Source organism: Mus caroli, unplaced genomic scaffold (assembly GCF_978045245.1).
Source record: "Mus caroli unplaced genomic scaffold, Mus_caroli_1 scaffold_18, whole genome shotgun sequence".
NCBI classification, from domain to species: Eukaryota; Metazoa; Chordata; class Mammalia; order Rodentia; family Muridae; genus Mus; species Mus caroli.
This window is the reverse complement of record NW_028227273.1, coordinates 16184316-16205749: the sequence shown is the minus strand read 5'-3', so window position 1 is coordinate 16205749 and position 21434 is coordinate 16184316. Positions and strand designations below refer to the sequence as shown.

At 39.9% G+C, this 21434-nt stretch overlaps 1 protein-coding gene across 2 annotated transcripts in view; it reads right to left on the bottom strand.

The window, feature by feature from the left end:
* Strn (striatin) overlaps positions 1 to 21434 on the bottom strand; it is a 93144-nt gene that overhangs the window by 35219 nt on the left and 36491 nt on the right. For both annotated transcript variants that reach the window (XM_085833106.1, XM_085833105.1), the window contains exons 3-4: positions 13162 to 13235; positions 1847 to 1925 (exon numbers count right to left, since the gene is read on the bottom strand). In XM_085833106.1, the coding sequence (XP_085689232.1) occupies positions 1847 to 1925; positions 13162 to 13235 (153 nt within the window). The remainder of the gene's footprint in view (positions 1 to 1846; positions 1926 to 13161; positions 13236 to 21434) is intronic.

Genomic DNA, 21434 nt, shown 5'->3' with positions numbered 1-21434 from the left:
GCAGGGACTGAGTGAGCAGAGTTGACCAGAGAGAGCAGAGGTTCTAAAATTCAATTCCCAACAACCACATGAAGGCTCACAACCATCTGTACAGCTACAGTGTACTCACATATATTAAATAAATAAATCTTTAGACTGCTCTGCCAGCAATGCAGAGCATCTCTTATTAAATAGCTGATGCATAGCTTACTTCTTTTAAAGCTTTGAAAAATGCCTCAATTTACTATGATATCACTTCTCATTAACAAAAACAAAAAACTAACCAGCATTTAAAATTTATTCTTAAGTGTATGAGTGCTTTGCCTGCATGTATATCTGTGTACCGTGGATGTGTATGTGCCTAGCACCTGCAGAGGCCAGCAGCAGATGCCAGATCATCTGAATTAAGAGTTACAGGTGGTTGTGAGCCACCATGTGGGGGCTGGGAACTGAACCCAGGTCCTCTGCAAGAGCAGAAAGTGCTCTTAACTCCCACAGCTGTTTAAGAGCACTCAGCCATTTAACAACTGAAAATGGCTAAGACCTGTAACAGAGCTATTGAGGAGGCTCAGGGAGCAAGATTACAAATTCAAGTTAATTTAGTGAGAGCACACCAAGAAAGAAATAAGGAAACAAGCAAACAGGAGATACACGTGGTACAAGAAAACAAGGTCCTGTGGTACAAGCAGCAGAGCACTTGCTTGGCATACTTAAGAACCTAGGTTCAACTTAAATTACCAAAACTAAATTTGAAAAGATAAATACATGTCGTATTTAAGAGTGAAGTGAGAACAGAAACAAAAATCCACCTAATGGTTTAAATCTTTTCTAACTTTGTCTAGATCAGTGATTCTCAACCTATGGGTCAAGACCCCTTTGGGGATTGAACGACCCTTTCATAGGGGCCACATATCATATCCTACCTATCAGCTATTTACACTACAATTCATACCTATAACAAAATTATAGTTATGCAGTAGCAACAAAAATAATTTTTCAATTGGGAGTTACCACAACATGAGAAACTGTATTAGGGTCACAGCATTAGGAAGGTTGAGAACCACTGGTCTAGATAAAAGAGAAGTATGGGATATTGTAATATTCCTTCCTCTATTCAAAAGAAATGGATTGCATTAACATGCTTTGAAAATCTTAGAAATAGCCGGGCGTGGTGGCGCATGCCTTTAATCCCAGCACTTGGGAGGCAGAGGCAGGTGAATTTCTGAGTTCGAGGCCAGCCTGGTCTACAAAGTAAGTTCCAGGACAGCCAGGGCTACACAGAGAAACCCTGTCTCGAAAAACCAAAAAAAAAAAAGAGAAAAAAAAAGAAAAAAAGAAAAGAAAAGAAAATCTTAGAAATAAACTACTAGTAACTCATCCCAAAAGTAAAAAACGGAGAATGAGAACAAATTTCCTTTTATTTTGGCATAAATCTGTATGCAAGTTGCCAAGACTCCAGGTCTAGTCTGCTATTTGACATCAGAACCCCTATAGAGTCCCAGTATGTTAGTCCACACATGCAAAATCTGGGAATCCAGAGAGTTCTTCAGTGTACTGAGAAGGCTTGTAACGAAGTGTGTACGGGGATCCTTACCAGTTTGTAGTAAGACATCTGTTTAGAGAGTTGATGAAAAGAAAATAATGACATGGAACTCTTTTCACTACATAAGCCAGAGCAGAGGGGGAAAGTGCTTAACATGAAAAATGAATAGGAAATCAATCAATTAAGGTATTTTTCTTTCTAATACCTTACTACTTGCTGCTCACAGCAGTAATACAAGAGAAACTCATGCATTAAAAATACAAAAGAGAAGCATGAAAACTGTTCTTCCTTTCAAAAGTGAGAGCGTTTAATCTTGGTACTTACTGCCTGAGTAGCTGCCGGCCTTGCTTCCACATTAACTGGCTGTTTTGCTGTGGCTGCACCTCTGTTTCATTACCTTCATCTGGAGAATAGTAAATCACAATGAAATTGACTAATTTTACATGTTTGCACAACCTAGTTCATAAACAATGCCCAATAAACATTTATAAGGTTAAGAACACGGAAATGCAACTTTTACAAGGTAGGTTTCAGGACAGTAAGAGTGCTTTTTAACAATTTTGAGAACAGAACTCTGTATGATTAAGTATCTCCACCGGCTTCCCTTTAGAGCACCAGAACTAATCGTTTTTCTTTCATTTTCACTAGCCTGAGAATTTTCCTCTAAGACAAAGATGTATCAAATCAAGTTACAGAGTGAAAACCACATACAAATATTATAAAACTTAGAAATGGTAGATAAAAAAAAAAAACAAATCAAAACAAACAAAATCCAGAACCCCCAAACAATCAGATACACACATGTAAAGAGATTATCTCAGCTGGCATGATTCAGTTGGTAGACTGCTTGACTGGCCTGCATAAAGCCAAGGACTCCGTCCCCAGCACTGCGTGAGACCAGGCATGGTGGCACAAGGGTGTAATCCACACTTAGGAAGTGGAGATAGAAGGATCAAAAGTTGACAATGAGCCAGGACTACAGGAGACCTTGTGTCACAAACAATGAAAGTAATAGCTAAGCCACACCTCCAGCCCCTAATAAAGTTTATTTATGCACAGCTACTAGACCTTTGAACTCCTAAAGAGCTCTATAAAACTTATGGGGTAGGGGATTAAAATAATTATAAATTTTATATCTACATATAGAATTTATATACTGTGATTAAACATACTATTTTGAAACAGACAATATATGCCTTCTGAAAAGGTACCTATTTGTTTTATTTTTACAATTTTTTTCTGGCGTTACAGGGACATGGTTCAATCAGTAAAATAACTGCTACGTAAACATGAAGCTTTGAGTAAATACTATTATCACTCACATTTAAAATACTTAACATTAAAAAAAAAGAAGAGTCTGCACCTCTAATGCCACCACCAGGAAGGTCGAGGGACTGGAGAGTACCTGAGACTTACTGGCTGGCTGACCAGATGAATCTGTATGGAGAGCTCTGCTTCCAGGGCCCAATGCTGAGCACACTGCCAGATACAACCCTCACTTAGGACTCCCAAGCCACTCGGACCACCATCTGTCTTCAGGCCCTTCTGGCTGCTCACGCCGCCTATTAAGAGACTAACTCACCTGGGCTCTGCCCAGCTCACCTGGGCTCTGCCCTCTCAGACTCTTCCAATCAAAGACAATGGTATTTAAATATGTTCACTGCAGCCTTATTTATAATGGCCAGAAGCTGGAAAGAACCCAGATGTCCCTCAACAGAGGAATGCATACAGAAAATGTGGTACATTTACACAACGGAGTACTACTCAGCTATTAAAAACAATGAATTTATGAAATTCTTAGGCAAATGGATGGATCTGGAGGGTATCATCCTGAGTGAGGAAACCCAATCACAATTGAACACACATGATATGCACTCACTAAGTGGATATTAGCCCAGCAACTTAGAATACCCAAGATACCATTTGCAAAACATATGAAACTCAAGAAGAAGAAAGACCAAAGTGCAGATGCTTTAATCCTTCTTAGAAGGGGGAACAAAATACCCATGGAAGGAGTTACAGAGACAAAGTTCGGAGCAGAGACTGAAGGAAGGACCATCCAGAGACTGCCCCACCTGGGGATCCATCCCATAAATAACCACCAAACCCAGACACTACTGCATATGACAACAAGATTGTGCTGACAGGAGCCTGATATAGCTGTCTCCTGTGAGACAGATCAGTGCCTGGCAAATACAGAAGTGGATGCTCACAGTCATCTATTGGATGGAATACAGGGTCCCCATTGAAGGAGCTAGAGAAAGTACCCAAGGAGCTGAAGGAGTCTGCAGCCCTACAGGATGAACAACAGTATGAACTAACCAGTAACCCCAGAGCTCCCTGGGACTAAACCACCAATCAAAGAAAACACATGGTGGGACTCATGTCTCCAGCTGCATATGTAGCAGAGGACGGCCTAGTCAGCCATCAATGGGAGGACAGACCCTTGATCTTGCGAAGATTCTATGCCCCAGTATAGGGGAATGCCAGGGTCAGGAAGCAGGAGTGGGTGGGTTGGGGAGCAGAAGGAGGGGATAGGGGATTTTTAGAGAGAGAACTAGGAAAGGGGATACTATTTGAAATGTAAATGAAGTAAATACGAAAGAAAGAAAGAAAGAAAGAAAGAAAGAAAGAAAGAAAGAAAGAAAGAAAGAAAGAAAGAAAGAAAGAAAAAAGGGCCCTGCCAGCTGCTCATACCATCTAGAAAGAGACTAGCTCACCTGGGCTCTGCCCTCTCCGACTCTTCCAATCAAGGACAATGGTGTTTTTAAAAACAAACAGGACACTCGCCAGCTACCCACAACACCCGCCACAGGATCTTAAGACTTCTGGTGAGTGGAGCACAGCTTCTGCTCCAATCCAAGTGCTCGGGACCTGAGACTGCTTTAGTTAGGGAAGCAGAAACCGGCCTGAGTAGGGCCACAGGCCTCATCCGGCCGGATCAGGAGCGTAGGGTTGCCTGACACCCGCCAGCTACCCACGACCCCCGCCGCAGGATTTTGGGACTGCTGGTGAGTGGAACACAGCTTCTGCTCCAGTCCAATCACGCGGGACCTGAGACTGCTCTGGTTGGGGAGAGAGAAATCCGGCCTACACAGGGCCACAACCCTCTTCCGGTCAGAAAAGCACCATGGCAGCTGGGGCGCAGGGTCTGCTGACACTCGCCAGCTACCCACAACACCCGCCACAGGATCTTAAGACTTCTGGTGAGTGGAGCACAGCTTCTGCTCCAATCCAAGTGCTCGGGACCTGAGACTGCATTAGTTAGGGAAGCAGAAACCGGCCTGAGTAGGGCCACAGGCCTCATCCGGCCGGATCAGCGCCGGGGTAGCAGGAGAGCAGGGTTGCCTGACACCCGCCAGCTACCCACGACCCCCGCCGCAGGATTTTGGGACTGCTGGTGAGTGGAACACAGCTTCTGCTCCAATCTTTAAACAGTGACAACAATAACAACTAACCCCAGAGATTACCAGATGGCGAAAGGTAAACGTAATAATCTTACTAACAGAAACCAAGACCACTCACCATCATCAGAACCCAGCACCCCCACTTCGCCCAGTCCAGGGCACCCCAACACACCGGAAAAGCTAGACACAGATTTAAAAGCATATCTCCTGATGATGATAGAGGACTTCAAGAAGGACTTTAATAACACACTTAAAGAAATGCAGGAGAACACTGCTAAACAGGCAGAAGACAATAAAGAGGAAGCACAAAAATCCCTTAAAGAATGGCAGGAGAACACAGCTAAAGAGTTACAAATCCTTAAAGAAAAACAGGATAACATAATCAAACAGGTAGAAGTCCTTACAGAAAAACAGGAAAACACATCCAAACAGATGATGGAAATGAACAAAACCATACTAGACCTAAAAAGGGAAGTAGACACAATAAAGAAAACCCAAAATGAGGCAACGCTGGAGATAGAAACCCTAGGAAAGAAATCTGGAACCATAGATACGAGCATCAGCAACAGAATACAAGAGATGGAAGAGAGAATCTCAGGTGCAGAAGATTCCATAGAGAACATCGGCACAACAATCAAGGAAAATGTAAAATGCAAAAAGATCCTAACTCAAAACATCCAAGAAATACAGGACACAATGAGAAGACCAAACCTACGGATAATAGGAGTGGATGAGAATGAAGATTTTCAACTCAAAGGACCAGCAAACATCTTCAACAAAATTATAGAAGAAAACTTCCCAAATCTAAAGAAAGAGATACCCATGAACATACAAGAAGCCTACAGAACTCCAAATAGACTGGACCAGAAAAGAAATACCTCCCGACACATTATAATCAGAACAACAAATGCTCTAAATAAAGATAGAATACTAAAAGCAGTAAGAGAAAAAGGCCAAGTAACATATAAAGGCAAGCCTATCAGAATTACACCAGATTTTTCACCAGAGACTATGAAAGCCAGAAGATCCTGGACGGATGTTATACAGACACTAAAAGAACACAAATTCCAGCCCAGGCTACTATACCCAGCCAAACTCTCAATTAACATAGATGGAGAAACCAAAGTATTCCACGACAAAACCAAATTCACACATTATCTCTCCACGAATCCAGCCCTTAAAAGGATAATAAAAGAAAAAAACCAATACAAGGACAGGAACCACGCCCTAGAAACAACAAGAAGGTAATCCCTCAACAAACCTAAAAGAAGACAGCCACAAGAACAAAATGCCAACTTTAACAACAATAATGACAGGAAACAACAATTACTTTTCCTTAATATCTCTTAATATCAATGGACTCAACTCCCCGATAAAAAGACATAGACTAACAAACTGGCTACACAAACAAGACCCAACATTTTGCTGCTTACAGGAAACTCATCTCAGAGAAAAGGATAGACACTACCTAAGAATGAAAGGCTGGAAAACAATTTTCCAAGCAAATGGCATGAAGAAACAAGCTGGAGTAGCCATTCTAATATCTGATAAGATTGACTTCCAACCCAAAGTCATTAAAAAAGACAGGGAGGGACACTTCATACTCATCAAAGGTAAAATCCTCCAAGAGGAACTATCAATCCTGAATATCTATGCTCCAAATACAAAGGCAGCCACATTCATTAAAGAAACTTTAGTAAATCTCAAAGCACACATTGCACCTCATACAATAATAGTGGGAGACTTCAACACACCACTTTCACCAATGGACAGATCATGGAAACAGAAACTAAACAAGGACACAGTGAAACTAACAGAAATTATGAATCAAATGGATCTGGCAGATATCTACAGAACATTCTATCCTAAAACAAAAGGATATACCTTCTTCTCAGCACCTCATGGTACCTTCTCCAAAATTGACCACATAATTGGTCACAAAACAGGCCTCAACAGATACAAAAATATTGAAATTGTCCCATGCATCCTACTAGATCACCATGGACTAAGGCTGATCTTCAATAACAAAATAAATAATAGAAAGCCAACCTTCACGTGGAAACTGAACAACACTCTTCTCAATGATACCTTGATCAAGGAAGGAATAAAGAAAGAAATTAAGGACTTTTTAGAGTTCAATGAAAATGAATCCACAACATACCCAAACTTATGGGACGCAATGAAAGCATTTCTAAGAGGAAAACTCATAGCTCTGAGTGCCTCCAAAAGGAAACTAGAGAGAGCACACATTAGCAGCTTGACAACACACCTAAAAGCACTAGAACAAAAGGAAGCAAATTCACCCAAGAGGAGTAGACGGCAGGAAATAATCAAACTCAGGCGTGAAATCAACCAAGTGGAAACAAGAAAAACTATTCAAAGAATCAACCAATCAAGGAGCTGGTTCTTTGAGAAAATCAACAAGATAGATAAACCCTTAGCCAGACTCACTAGAGGGCACAGGGAAAGCATCCTAATTAACAAAATCAGAAATGAAAAAGGAGACATAACAACAGATCCTGAAGACATCCAAAACACCATCAGATCCTTCTACCAAAGGCTATACTCAACAAAACTGGAGAACCTGGATGAAATGGAGAAGTTCCTAGACAGATACCAGGTACCAAAGTTGAATCAAAATCAGGTTAATGATCTAAACAGCCCTATATCCCCCAAAGAAATAGAAGCAGTCATTAATAGCCTCCCAACTAAAAAAAGCCCAGGACCAGATGGGTTTAGTGCAGAGTTCTATCAGACCTTCAAAGAAGATCTAATCCCAGTTCTTCACAAACTATTCCACAAAATAGAAACAGAAGGTACTCTACCCAACTCATTCTATGAAGCCACAATTACTCTGATACCTAAACCACAAAAAGACCCAACAAAGATAGAAAACTTCAGACCAATATCCCTTATGAATATTGATGCAAAAATCCTCAATAAAGTTCTTGCTAACCGAATCCAAGAACACATCAAAACAATCATCCATCCTGACCAAGTAGGTTTCATCCCAGGGATGCAGGGATGGTTCAATATACGGAAATCCATCAATGTAATCCAGTATATAAACAAACTCAAAGACAAAAACCACATGGTCATCTCCTTAGATGCGGAAAAAGCATTTGACAAGATCCAACACCCATTCATGATAAAAGTCTTGGAAAGATCAGGAATTCAAGGCCCATACCTAAACATGATAAAAGCAATCTACAGCAAACCAGTAGCCAACATCAAAGTAAATGGTGAGAAGCTTGAAGCAATCCCTCTAAAATCAGGGACTAGACAAGGCTGTCCACTTTCTCCATACCTATTCAACATTGTACTTGAAGTCCTAGCCAGAGCAATTCGACAACAAAAGGAGATCAAAGGGATACAAATTGGAAAAGATGAAGTCAAAATATCACTTTTTGCAGATGATATGATAGTATATATAAGTGACCCTAAAAATTCCACCAGAGAACTCCTAAGCCTGATAAACAGCTTCGGTGAAGTAGCTGGATATAAAATTAACTCAAACAAATCAATGGCCTTTCTCTACACAAAGAATAAACAGGCTGAGAAAGAAATTAGGGAAACAACACCCTTCTCAATAGTCACAAATAATATAAAATATCTTGGCGTGACTCTAACTAAGGAAGTGAAAGATCTGTATGATAAAAACTTCAAGTCTCTGAAGAAAGAAATTCTAGAAGATCTCAGAAGATGGAAAGATCTCCCATGCTCATGGATTGGCAGGATCAACATTGTAAAAATGGCTATCTTGCCAAAAGCAATCTACAGATTCAATGCAATCCCCATCAAAATTCCAAATCAATTCTTCAACGAATTAGAAAGTGCAATCTGCAAATTCATCTGGAATAACAAAAAACCTAGGATAGCAAAAACTCTTCTCAAGGATAAAAGAACCTCTGGTGGAATCACCATGCTGGACCTAAAGCTCTACTACAGAGCAATTGTGATAAAAACTGCATGGTACTGGTATAGTGACAGACAAATAGACCAATGGAATAGAAGTGAAGACCCAGAAATGAACCCACACACCTAAGGTCACTTGATCTTCGACAAGGGAGCTAAAAACATCCAGTGGAAGAAAGACAGCATTTTCAACAAATGGTGCTGGCACAACTGGTTGTTAACATGTAGAAGAATGCGAATCGATCCATTCCTATCTCCTTGTACTAAGGTCAAGTCTAAGTGGATCAAGGATCTTCACATAAAACCAGAGACACTGAAACTTATAGAGGAGAAAGTGGGGAAAAGCCTTGAAGATATGGGCACAGGGGAAAAATTCCTGAATAGAACAGTAATGGCTTGTGCTGTAAGATCGAGAATTGACAAGTGGGACCTCATGAAACTACAAAGCTTCTGCAAGGCTAAAGACACCATCAATAAGACAAAAAAACCACCAACAGATTGGGAAAGGATCTTCACCTATCCTAAATCAGATAAGGGACTAATATCCAATATATATAAAGAACTCAAGAAGGTGGACTCCAGAAAGTCAAATAACCCCATTAAAAAATGGGGCTCAGAACTGAACAAAGAATTCTCACCTGAGGAATACCGAATGGCAGAGAAACACCTGAAAAAATGTTCAACATCCTTAATCATCAGGGAAATGCAAATCAAAACAACCCTGAGATTCCACCTCACACCAGTCAGAATGGCTAAGATCAAAAATTCAGGTGACAGCAGATGCTGGCGAGGATGTGGAGAAAGAGGAACACTCCTCCATTGTTGGTGGGATTGCAAGCTTGTACAACCACTCTGGAAATCAGTCTGGCGGTTCCTCAGAAAATTGGACATAGTACTACCGGAGGATCCAGCAATACCTCTCCTGGGCATATATCCAGAAGATGTCCCAACCGGTAAAAAGGACACATGCTCCACTATGTTCATAGCAGCCCTATTTATAATAGCCAGAAGCTGGAAAGAACCCAGATGTCCCTCAACAGAGGAATGGATACAGAAATTATGGTACATTTACACAATGGAGTACTACTCATCTATTAAAAAGAATGAATTTATGAAATTCCTAGCCAAATGGATGGACCTGGAGGGCATCATCTTGAGTGAAGTAACACAATCACAAAAGAACTCACACAATATGTATTCACTGATAAGTGGATATTAGCCCAAAACTTAGGACACCCAAGATATAAGATACAATTTGCTAAACGCATGAAACTCAAGAAGAATGAAGACCAAAGTGTGGACACTGTGCACCTTCTTAGAATTGGGAACAAAACACCCAGGGAAGGAGTTACAGAGACAAAGTTCGTAGCTGTGATGAAAGGATGGACCATTTAGAGACTGCTGTATCCAGGGATCCATCCCATAATCAGCTTCTAAACGCTGACACCATTGCATACACTAGCAATATTTTGCTGAAAGGACCCAAATATAGCTGTCTCTTGTGAAATGATGCCGGGGCCTAGCAAACACAGGAGTGGATGTTCACAGTCAGCTATTGGATGTATCACAGGGCTCCCAATGGAGAAGCTAGAGAAAGTAACCAAGGAGCTAAAGGGATCTGCAACCCTATGTTGGAACAACATGATGTACTAACCAGAACCCCGGAGCTCTTGTCTCTAGCGGCATATCTATGGAAAGATGGCCTAGTCGGCCATCAATGGAAAGAGAGGCCCATTGGACTTGCAAACTTTATATGCCCCAATATAGGGGAATGCCAGGGCCAAAAGAATGGGAATGGGTGGGTAGGGAAGTGGGGGGCGCTATGGGGGACTTTTGGGATAGCATTGGAAATGTAATTGAGGAAAATATGTAATAAAAATATTAAAAATTAAAAAAAAAAAGAAAAAAAAAAAAAAAGGATGAGTATTGGACACCACAAGAAGACCAAATCTATGAATCCTAGACATAAGATAAAAATTCGAGGCCAAAGGTATGTAACACATCTTCAATAAAATCCCAGCAAAGAGATGCCCATTCCAGTATAAAGAGCACACAGAACATAAACAAGTACAGAGAAGAACTCTACATGAAGTTATAGCTAAAGCACCAAGTGCTGGGGGGCGGGGGGGAAGAGTGTGGTAGCTTGAATAGCTATGGCTCCTATAGACTCATATGAGTTTGAATGTTTGGCCACAAGGAATGGCACTATTAGGAGGTGTGGCCTTGTTGGAGTAGGTGTGGCTTTGTTAGAGGAAGTGTGTCACTGTGGGGCAGGCTTTGAGGTTCAATATGCTCAAGCTACACCCAGGGTGACACACAGTCTCCTGCTGCCTTCAGATTAAGATGTAGAACTCTGAGCTCCATTCTCCAGCACCATGTCTGCCTGCATGCTGCCATGCTTTTTGCCGTGATGATCATGGACTAAACCTGTGAAACTATGAGCAACCCCAACTGGATGCTTTCCTTTGTAAGAGGGAGTGTGGCCATGGTGTCTCTTCACAGCAATGTAAGACAGAGGTGGTATTTAAAATGAAAGAAATATGGTCCAAGTTACATATAAAGAGTAGGCCCATGAGAATAAAACTTACTTCTTGGTGGGAACTATGTGACTACCAACTGGCTCTACAGAGAATACAAGGAATACTCCAGAATGAACAGAAGAATAGCACATCCAAGGCTATAAGGGGAAAAAGTTAATGATGATAGGTTGACAGGTATGCAAAGTAAGACTACCACACACCATAAAAATCAACAGAACGACAGCAATTAATACATCCACATGTTAGTGGCCTCAAATCCTCAAAGGATACAACTGAATTAAAACCAACTGTATCAGAAAACAGGATCTATCTTTCTGTTGTCTATCAGAAATACACCTCACTCTCAAGGATAGACACCACTTAAGAGTGAATGGGTAGAAAGAAGGTCTACAGATTAACCACAACAAAGTAACTGTAGGTGACTTTAATTGTCTAGTTTTACAGACAGACAGAAAATGAAGAGAACCACTAAAGCTGAAGCCACCACGTATCAAGTGGATGTAACCGCTATCTACAGAATACTCTACCCAAACACTACAGAGTACACATTCTTCTCAACAGGCCACAGAAGTTCCTCTAAAACAGTCATGTACATGGACACAAAGCAAATCTTGACAAACTTAGGAAAATTGAAATAACTACATTTATACATTTATTCTCTCTGACCACAATGGAATAAAGCTTGATATTAACAATAAAGTAAAGTATAGAAAAAACACACAAAGTAATAGAGAATAAAAGCTCAGTAAGTTTTGAGTTTGGTGTGCCGGCAGAGGCCTTGAGTCCCAGAGGCAGTTAGATCATTGTGCATGAGACCTGTCTGGTCTACAGAGAGAGTTCCAGGCCAGTGGTGCCTACATACTGAGACTCTGACTAAACAAAACTGCACAAAACAAAATAGGACAAGACAGTGAATGATGAGTAGACCACTGAAGGAATCAAGAAACAAACAAAAACCTTTTGGGAAATAACTGAAATGAAAACACAACACACCAAAACCTCTGGAATAAACAAAAGCAAAGCTAAAGGGGAACTTACAGCTCTAAGTACCTACAAACATAAACAAGGCAGCAGAAAGTGGGGCTGGAGTGGTGGCTCAGGAGTGAAGAACGTTCACTGTTCTTGCAGAGGATCCTGAGTTCAGGTCTCAGCCTCTGTACCATGGCTCACAGCCAACTGAAACTCCAGCTCCAGGGACCCAATGAGTACCCTCTGCTGGGCTCCATATCAGGTATCATGCATACATGAACATCTACACATACATGTGCACACAATTCAAAAGTGAAAACGTAAGAAAAAGAGTAAAATCTCAGAGAAGTAACTTTAAAATGTACCTCAATAGTTTGAAAAAACAAGAAAAAAACAAGCCCCAAAGCAATAGGTGGAAAGAAATTATCTAAACTGAAGCAGAAATAAATGAAATGGAAAAAAAATGCAAAAAATGGAATGGATGAAATGAGTTAATGCTTTAAAGATAAGTAGGATTAACAAAATATGACCTGCATTAAAAGACATAGAAAACCCAAATTAATAACACGAGAGGTCAACAGAGGGATTATAACAGGTATCAAAGAATTTCAGAAAATTTTAAGGACCTTCTACTAACTGTAGAAGACAGGCAGAAAATTATGAACTAAAAAAAAAAAGTACAGGTGAAGAAAAAATAGGTGGTATAAAATGTTCTCATGACACTAAATGATACTTACAGTTTCAATGTTTCTACAAAATACTAGACATTAACTTTTTATTCTTTAAACTTCATTTATAGCTAACTTACCAGAATCATAGCTTGGAGGCTTCATGTCTCCCTGATTCAGTTCTGTCCCATATTTCAACTTGTGGTATTTGGCTCTGACAAAGAAATGAGAAAATACAGGCCACATTAAAACACATTTAACACATTTAAATAACCTTTAAGGGGAAGTGTGCAGCAGGTCCTGGCTGAGCATGCCCAGAACTTTAAAGGCCCCGAGATTTCCATGGTGTCAAATACTTGCCTTTTTTGTTGTCGAATCACCAACTGTCATTACAGTGAAGTTAAAAGAGAACACTAGGAATGTACCTAGTACCTACAATGAACTATATAAAATTCTAATTTCTGTTGTATTCAAATTATCTTGATGTCTATAAGCTGAAGCTTAACATCAATGAATAAAAGAGGTCTAACCATTTATTTTGTTACATTACCTGTACTGGGTAGTTTTGTGTCAACTTGACACAGCTGGAGTTACCACAGAGAAAGGAGCTTCAGTTGGGGAAATGCCTCCATGAGATCCAACTGTAAGGCATTTTCTCAATTAGTGATCAAGGGGGAAAGGATCAGCCCTTGTGGGTGGGACCATCTTTGGGCTGGTAGTCTTGGTTCTATAAGAGAGCAGGCTGAGCAAGCCAGGGGAAGCAAGCCAGTAAAGAACATCCCTCCATGGCCTCTGCATCAGCTCCTGCTTTCTGACCTGCTTGAGTTCCAGTCCTGACTTCCTTTGGTGATGAACAGCAGTATGGAAATGTAAGCTGAATAAACCCTTTCCTCCCCAACTTGCTTCTTGGTCATGATGTTTGTGCAGGAATAGAAACCCTGACTAAGACAATTAACCTTTCTCAATATTTGAACTTATCCTAAAATGAAACATTACCTATAATGTTATGGGTCTTATTTTGTAGTTACAATTCTTATAGTGTGCTAGCAAAGAAAAACAAAAGCCCAGAAAAAAATCACCTATGTTGCATGAGATATACTAGCAGTAATGATGAAATATTTCCTGTCGTCAACATATACTTTGTCTTTAGTCAGAAAAACATCCCATGATTAGGAGGTCTGTCTAATTTCTTTTTAAAGTTAGCAAAGTATTATTATTTTCAGCAAACTGGACTAGCCATCTAATTTAACTATCTCAGATCTAGGCAAAGAATACAAAAAATGCAAATAAAGAGAAATTTATTTTTAAAGATTAACTAAGAATAAGCACATCAGCTTGATATATTTGTATATCTTAGCTCTTTTTTCTCTACAAAATGAAGGTTTTTTTTAAAGTAAATATTCAAATGAGTTAGGATAGACAATAAAAATATATAACTAAAACCAACAATTTTCAGAACCAAAAGTAAGCATGAAGGGGTCTTAAGATAATTTACAGATTATAGATACCAAATTATCTAGAACATGTTTCTCTATATTCCCATCGTGTCTTAATCCACTAAGTTCATTACTGAACTAAGTTTTTTCAATAGTGTTGATGATCAGTAGGTGAAGTGCAGACATTAGCTTCATTTACAGTTACAAGTAAACATATTCTTAATGTAACTGTCAATCTTTTGAATTTGCAGAAATATTTCGTTTATCATAAGACAAAGCAACAGTATCTTGTGAAAGTCAAAACAGTAAATTAATTAATAATTACTATCACTGGTCTGATAACAAATAACAACATCTTAAATAAAAGTAGCAACAAAGTTCTCTGAGCCCTAATTATATTACATAAACACACAGAGAGAAGGCATTTCCGATATAACATACTGCATTATACTGCATTCTAGTGGTCTTAGAAAAAATGCAATATTAATTTTCTAATAATCAGAAAACATCATATACAATATATCTGGCAAGACAGTCATATTATCTACTACTATTTCACAAAAATTTAGATGAAAATAAAATACGTAAGTAACTTGTCTTTAGGACCAAATTCTGGTTCCTAAAATCTGTATTCCCTTCCTTACTAATTTTCTAAAAAATTTTTTTACTAAAATAACCCTCCTCAATCTTAGGAACACTCTCTGGAAGAAAAAAATGCTAAACTGTTTCTCAAGAACTCATAGCTTCCCTTCGTGTGGATACTTCAAGTCACTGTGCTAACATCTTGTTCATTATTCTTTTTCTGTCTCACTTGAACTACAAGATAAACAAATGTAAACAGATCTCATATTTCGTATATACCTAGACTTCCACTTTCAACTGGCCTTTATTGGATAAAATAACATAGAACATGTTTAATAATTATAAAAGACTATAGAGAGATTGGGGGAATGGCTCAGTGGTTAGAAACACTTGCTGCTCTTCCAAGGGACCAGGGTTCAATTCCCAGAACCCACATGGCAGCTCACAACTGTCTGTAACTCTAGTCATAGGAGATCTAACATCCATACACCAATGCACATTAAATAAATTATTTAAAAGATTAAAGAGCGTTTATTCTAGCTTTGTTTAAATATCTACCTCATAAGCAGTATCTTGGGATTAAAAGTCATGTCCAAGCACATCTTAAATGTTAATATAAAAAAGAATGGGGCTGGTGAGATGGCTCAGTGGGTAAGAGCACCCAACTGCTCTTCCGAAGGTCCAGAGTTCAAATCCCAGCAACCACATGGTGGCTCACAACCATCCGAAACGAGATCTGGCACCCTCTTCTGGAGTGTCTGAAGACAGCTACAGTGTACTTACATATAATAAATAAATAAATCTAAAAAAAAAAAAAGAATGATCATGTGTGTGGCTGGAGCACAGGTTAAGCATCTTCCACTATCATTTTGTACATTATTTTTTGAGACAGAGTTTTCGTCACTGAACTGTGAGCTTGCTATCTCAGCTATACTATCGGATCAGTAAAACTCTTAAGTGCGTATCTCTGCCCCTGCTGAGGTTATAGGTCAATGCTGCTGTGCCTGGTTTTATATGTGAGGACTGCGGATCTGAACTCAGGTCCTTAAGCTTGCATGGCAAGCATTTTACTCAGAGCCATCCCCCCCATCCCTGAATGATTAATTTCAACAAATACTGAATTCTTATCATATGCAAAGTGGTATGCTGACTGCTAAAAATAACTTTCGGGTTATAGTGAAGTAAAGTAAGACTAGAAACAAAAAGATGCCTAAGACACAGAAAATAAAGTACAGCACACTGGCATACGTGCTGTAAGCATGCATCTGAGGAACGCAGGCAAAGGACCGTCTAACTGTAAAGCGCAAGGTCAAATAACACTAGGAAAGAAGGCAATGTGAGATTTTAACTAAAGCTCAATCAGTAAGATGTACAAGGTATTCTGTCTGGATTTTCACAAATAACTGCTGTGTTTAGGAGAAGTTCTAGCTCCTAACACAGAAACACCCAGTGGGTCAAAATACAACACTAGATTTAACTGGCGAAAGAAATACTAGGAATGAAGTGCAAAATAGACACCAGAAAAAAGGTGCCTGCTTACATAGGATTTGCTTTGAAATTAACCAGGTATTCTAAAGCAGGGCTACAACATGTTTATTCCATTGTGTTTTGATCATTAATTCTGTTGCCTAGAAGATGAACTAGAATTTGGAGATAAAGAAGCAAGAAGACATTTGGACTCTTACAGTAAAGCTAAAAGTGGCAGTGGGCAGAGAAAGACGGGAAACATGAGAAGAGTTGAGTTTACTTAGAGCTGAGCTTTCTTAGAATGAAAAGAGCTGGAAAAAAATGTCAAGTCAAAGGCATGTGTTAGTAAGCTGCTTAGTCTGTAAACTTCATAGTGCTTTAAGGAATTATTTGATACATTCATTGCTAGGTGAGTAGTCCATGTAGAGTCAGTTTGATTTTATTTTGTCTCTTCAGAGAGGGGAGCTTAGAGAATCTACACTATCATGGCTTAGTTGTTTATCAGTGAAGTGGCATTATGCCTAGACTTGCCTTTGAAATGGACCATGGCTATCCAGCTGCAACTGACAGTGAACGTGGAAAGCCCGAAGTGATGCTCTGAGTTCACAATGGCCATGCTACCCGGAAAACCTGACTGGGAACCTGGTGAACAAGGCTTTGAGAGACTGCCTTAATCAATAAACTTATGTAACAAATCAAAATTTAAAAGGTTAAATAGGCCAAGGCATATCTCTCCATGTTTCTGTTTCAAATTTCCTCAATCAATTTTTTTTTACATTCCTGGGATTAGAAAATTAATTCCAGTATAGAAAAAAACTGGATTATTCTAGAATTCAAAAATATATTTGTAATACCTAGTATTAAAGTACTAAAAAAAATTTGCACTGAAAAGAAATCAAATGCTCCGTGCTATAGACTATGCTTTGCATCTGAATTTGATAACCTCAAGAAGGGTCACTGCAGGAGCTGGAGAGCTGGCTCAGCACTTCAGAGCACCAGCTACTTTTCCAGAGGATCTAGGTTCAGTTCTCAGCACACACATGCAGCTCACAACTTTCCAGGGGATCCAATACCCTCTTCTGGCCTCTGTGGATACCAGGCCACACACGTTGCACGGATGTACATAGAGGTAAAACACACATACACATAAAATACTGCTACTACTAATGATATAATGGTGAACTTTCTTTAAAAGTTTCATTGCAACTGTGCATGGCTAGGTATGCACAGCATCCAGAGACTACGCTGATTCTACAGCTAATGAATGTGAGCTCTAGGCCAGCCCCATTTACACAACTAATCAAACTGAACCAAGTGGGGTTCAGGGAAGTACCACTGGAGCAGAAAAACTCCCAATCGTCCTCATGAACACTCAAAGAACCTAAATGAGTTTTAAATCTCTCGGTTAAAGAAAAAAAGGGCAGAGTAGAAAAGGAAATGTTCCTAGACTTAGCTGCTTTGTTATCTCGTCTGCTCTGCAACCATCAGGAGACAGCAAGGTCACTGTCTCTAATCTCCTGTCCCTCAGCTGCTTCTTCCTGTGACCTGGCTCTTATTCTTAACACCTCTGGGAAGCCAGGTCAAGAGTGTCAAGGGCCCAACCACATGGTGGCTCACTACCAGCAATAATGAGATCGGACGCCCTCTTCTGGTGTGTCTGAAGTAAGCTACAGTGTACTTATTTATAATAATAAATAAATCTTAAAAAAAAAAAAAAATAGCCGGGCGTGGTGGCGCACGCCTTTAATCCCAGCACTCGGGAGGCAGAGGCAGGCGGATTTCTGAGTTCGAGGCCAGCCTGGTCTACAAAGTGAGTTCCAGGACAGCCAGGGCTATACAGAAAAACCCTGTCTCGAAAAACCAAAAAAAAAAAAAAAAAAGCCAGGCAGTGGTGGCGCACGCACGCCTTTAATCCCAGCACTTGGGAGGCAGAGGCAGGTGGGTTTCTGAGTTCGAGGCCAACCTGGTCTACAGAGTGAGTTCCAGGACAGCCAGGGCTACACAGAGAAACCCTGCCTCAAAGAGTGTCAAGGGCATCAGCAGGTGCCAACGGTGAATCTCAATGACCACGTTCCGCATCAGGTTGCTGACAGACTACTTCCCTCCTTGCTCCTTGCTCCAAGCACAGCTCTCCTCTCCCTCCTAAGCCACACTGTTTTGTTCCTGCGTAAGCAGCTATTTCCCACGGCTGCAAACTCCCTCCTCTTCTATGCTGTGCCTCAGCAGCACAGCCCACCTCTGCACTTTTGCCTTCTTTCATGCCTCCTTCTCAACACAGAAACCTGGGGGTTCTTCTTAACTTTGCTTTCTCTGTCTCTTAGCATACCGTCTTCACATTTTTATACCTCCAAAGCTTAGAGTCTTTGTACTTAAATGTTTTATGGCAGATACTGTTATATTCCAGCAAGTGCTATGCGTATCATTGCTCATTTATTATAATTTTCCTGCCCTGATAAGAAGGAGATCTTTCCAGTACTGTTCAGGGAGATATTTCTAAAATGTATTTCAAGTTTAAAACCTTTCCCGAGCAGTAAGGTCCAACACTGGAATTGGAGATGGCCCACTATGAAGATTACCATGATAATCTTCAATATGGTGGGTCACAACCATCTGTAATGGGATCGGATGCCCCCTTCTGGTGTGTCTGAAGACAGCTATAGTGTACTCGTATAAATGAAATAAATAAATCCTTAAAAAGAATAATAATAACACTTGCTTGAATAAGTTAGTATAGGTGTGGATGTAGTTATGATATATAATGATATTACATATATAGTTAGTATAAGTTAGATAGTACTTGGTTAGATAAGAAGAGGTCCTTGCTCTAAAAAATACAAAAGAAATAAAAACAAAAACAAAAAAGAAATTATACATTAAACTAGTTAAGGGCAGTTAAGCAAATAATTTAGGTGAAAAAAACAAAAGGCTCAAAGATGGCATAATTAGGCAAAGATACATGTGTAAACTTATATACAAAATTCTTGCAACTCTCCAATTAGTTCAATATCTTTGATGTAAATTTCTTGAAAAGTTTTCCATGTTTCCTACCATATAAAAGTTGAACTCCTTAAACAGACACCACGATCTGATTCTTGTACTTGTCTCCATTTCTGGTCATCAATTAACAACTAATGTGCACTATACTACACACACACACACACACACACACACACACACACACGACTACAAATGACTGAGCACACTGCTTGGTTCCAATGTGTTCCCTCTGCTTCCTGCGTGTGCCTGACTGGAGAGGCACTTATCCATATGATGCTGCTCAGCCACTTGCAGAGGCACTACAGCTGCTTCCTTCTTTCTGACCTCCCTATAGACCATGTATACATTTCTACCACAGCACTGAGCACCTCGGTGTACTTTTATAGTTTAGATGCACACACACATTTCTGTTTACTTCAGTATTGGTGTGTTTCAGTTCTACTCTCTTATAGGTAACAAATGGTATAATGGTAAATGGTAAAGAGAGCAGGCTTCAGATTCAGTCTGGAGAGATCTGACCTGTAACTCTACAGCAATTACTTAGTTTTAAGTCTCTGGGTCTAGACACTGTACTGTCTGTTTTTGTCAACTTGACACAACTCAAGTTATCTAGGGAAGAGGAGACCACAACTAAGGTATTGCCTCCATCAGATTGGCCTGTGGGCCTGTCTGTGAATATTTTCTTGATTAATGATTAATGGACGGCTCAGCACACTGTGGACAGTGCTACTCCTGGGCAAATGGTCCTGCATTGTATAGGAAAGCAAATGAAGGTGCTAGAAAGATGGCTCAGTTAAGAACGCTCGTTGCTCTTCCAGAGGGCAAGGGTTCAATTCCTAGCACCCACGTGGAAGCTCACAACTATGTGAAACCCCAGTCCCAGGGAACCCGAAATCCTCTATTGGCCTCTATAGATACTAGGCCTACATGTGATACACAAACACTCATGCATGAAAAATAACCATAAACATAAAAATAAATAATTGTTTTAAATGAAGAAGAAAAAGCAAGCAAATGGAATAAGCCAGTAAGCAGAATTCTTCCATGATCTCTGCTTCAGTTCCTACCATGATATCCTACCCTGATGTACTTCAGTGATGGGTTGTGACCTGGGAGTTCTAACATGAAATAAAAACCTTCCCTCATGAAGTTAATTTTGGTGGGTTTTTCACAGCAACAGAAAGTAGGTAGGGCATAGACGGTAGTTACTTGCAATAAGACTTCTGTTACTAGCCGGGCGTTGGTGGCGCACGCCTTTAATCCCAGCACTCGGGAGGCAGAGGCAGGCGGATTTCTGAGTTCGAGGCCAGCCTGGTCTACAGAGTGAGTTCCAGGACAGCCAGGGCTACACAGAGAAACCCTGTCTCGAAAAACCAAAAAAAAAAAAAAAGACTTCTGTTACTGTCCGTGTCTCCCCACCGCTAGGGAAGCCTGCAGTGAAGACAGTCCGGGTCTTAAGCACTTGCACATCACCTATTTTTTAAGTTTTTTTTTCCTTTCTGTCTCCCTAACACAACTTTCACTAAACTTAAGGCGTGGGAAAATCCTTTTTTTTAAATATTTATTTATTTATTATATGTAAGCACACTGTAGCTGTTTTCAGACACTCCAGAAGAGGGCATCAGATTTTTTGTTACAGATGGTTGCGAGCCACCATGTGGTTGCTGGGATTTGAACTCAGGACCTTTGGAAGAGCAGTCGGCGCTCTTAACCGCTGAGCCATCTCTCCATTTATTTTTTATCAGCAAGAGAAATCTCTTGTGTATCAATTCCTCAACATTTAAAATTATTTTATGTTATGTTATTTTATGTTGGGTTTGTTTTTTTTTAACAAACAGTCCATTTGCCAACTTCAAAAATGAAAGAAAAGCAAGTGACTATCAAAAATAAGGCAAAAAATTACCAAAACCGAGCATTCTAATATCAGGTTA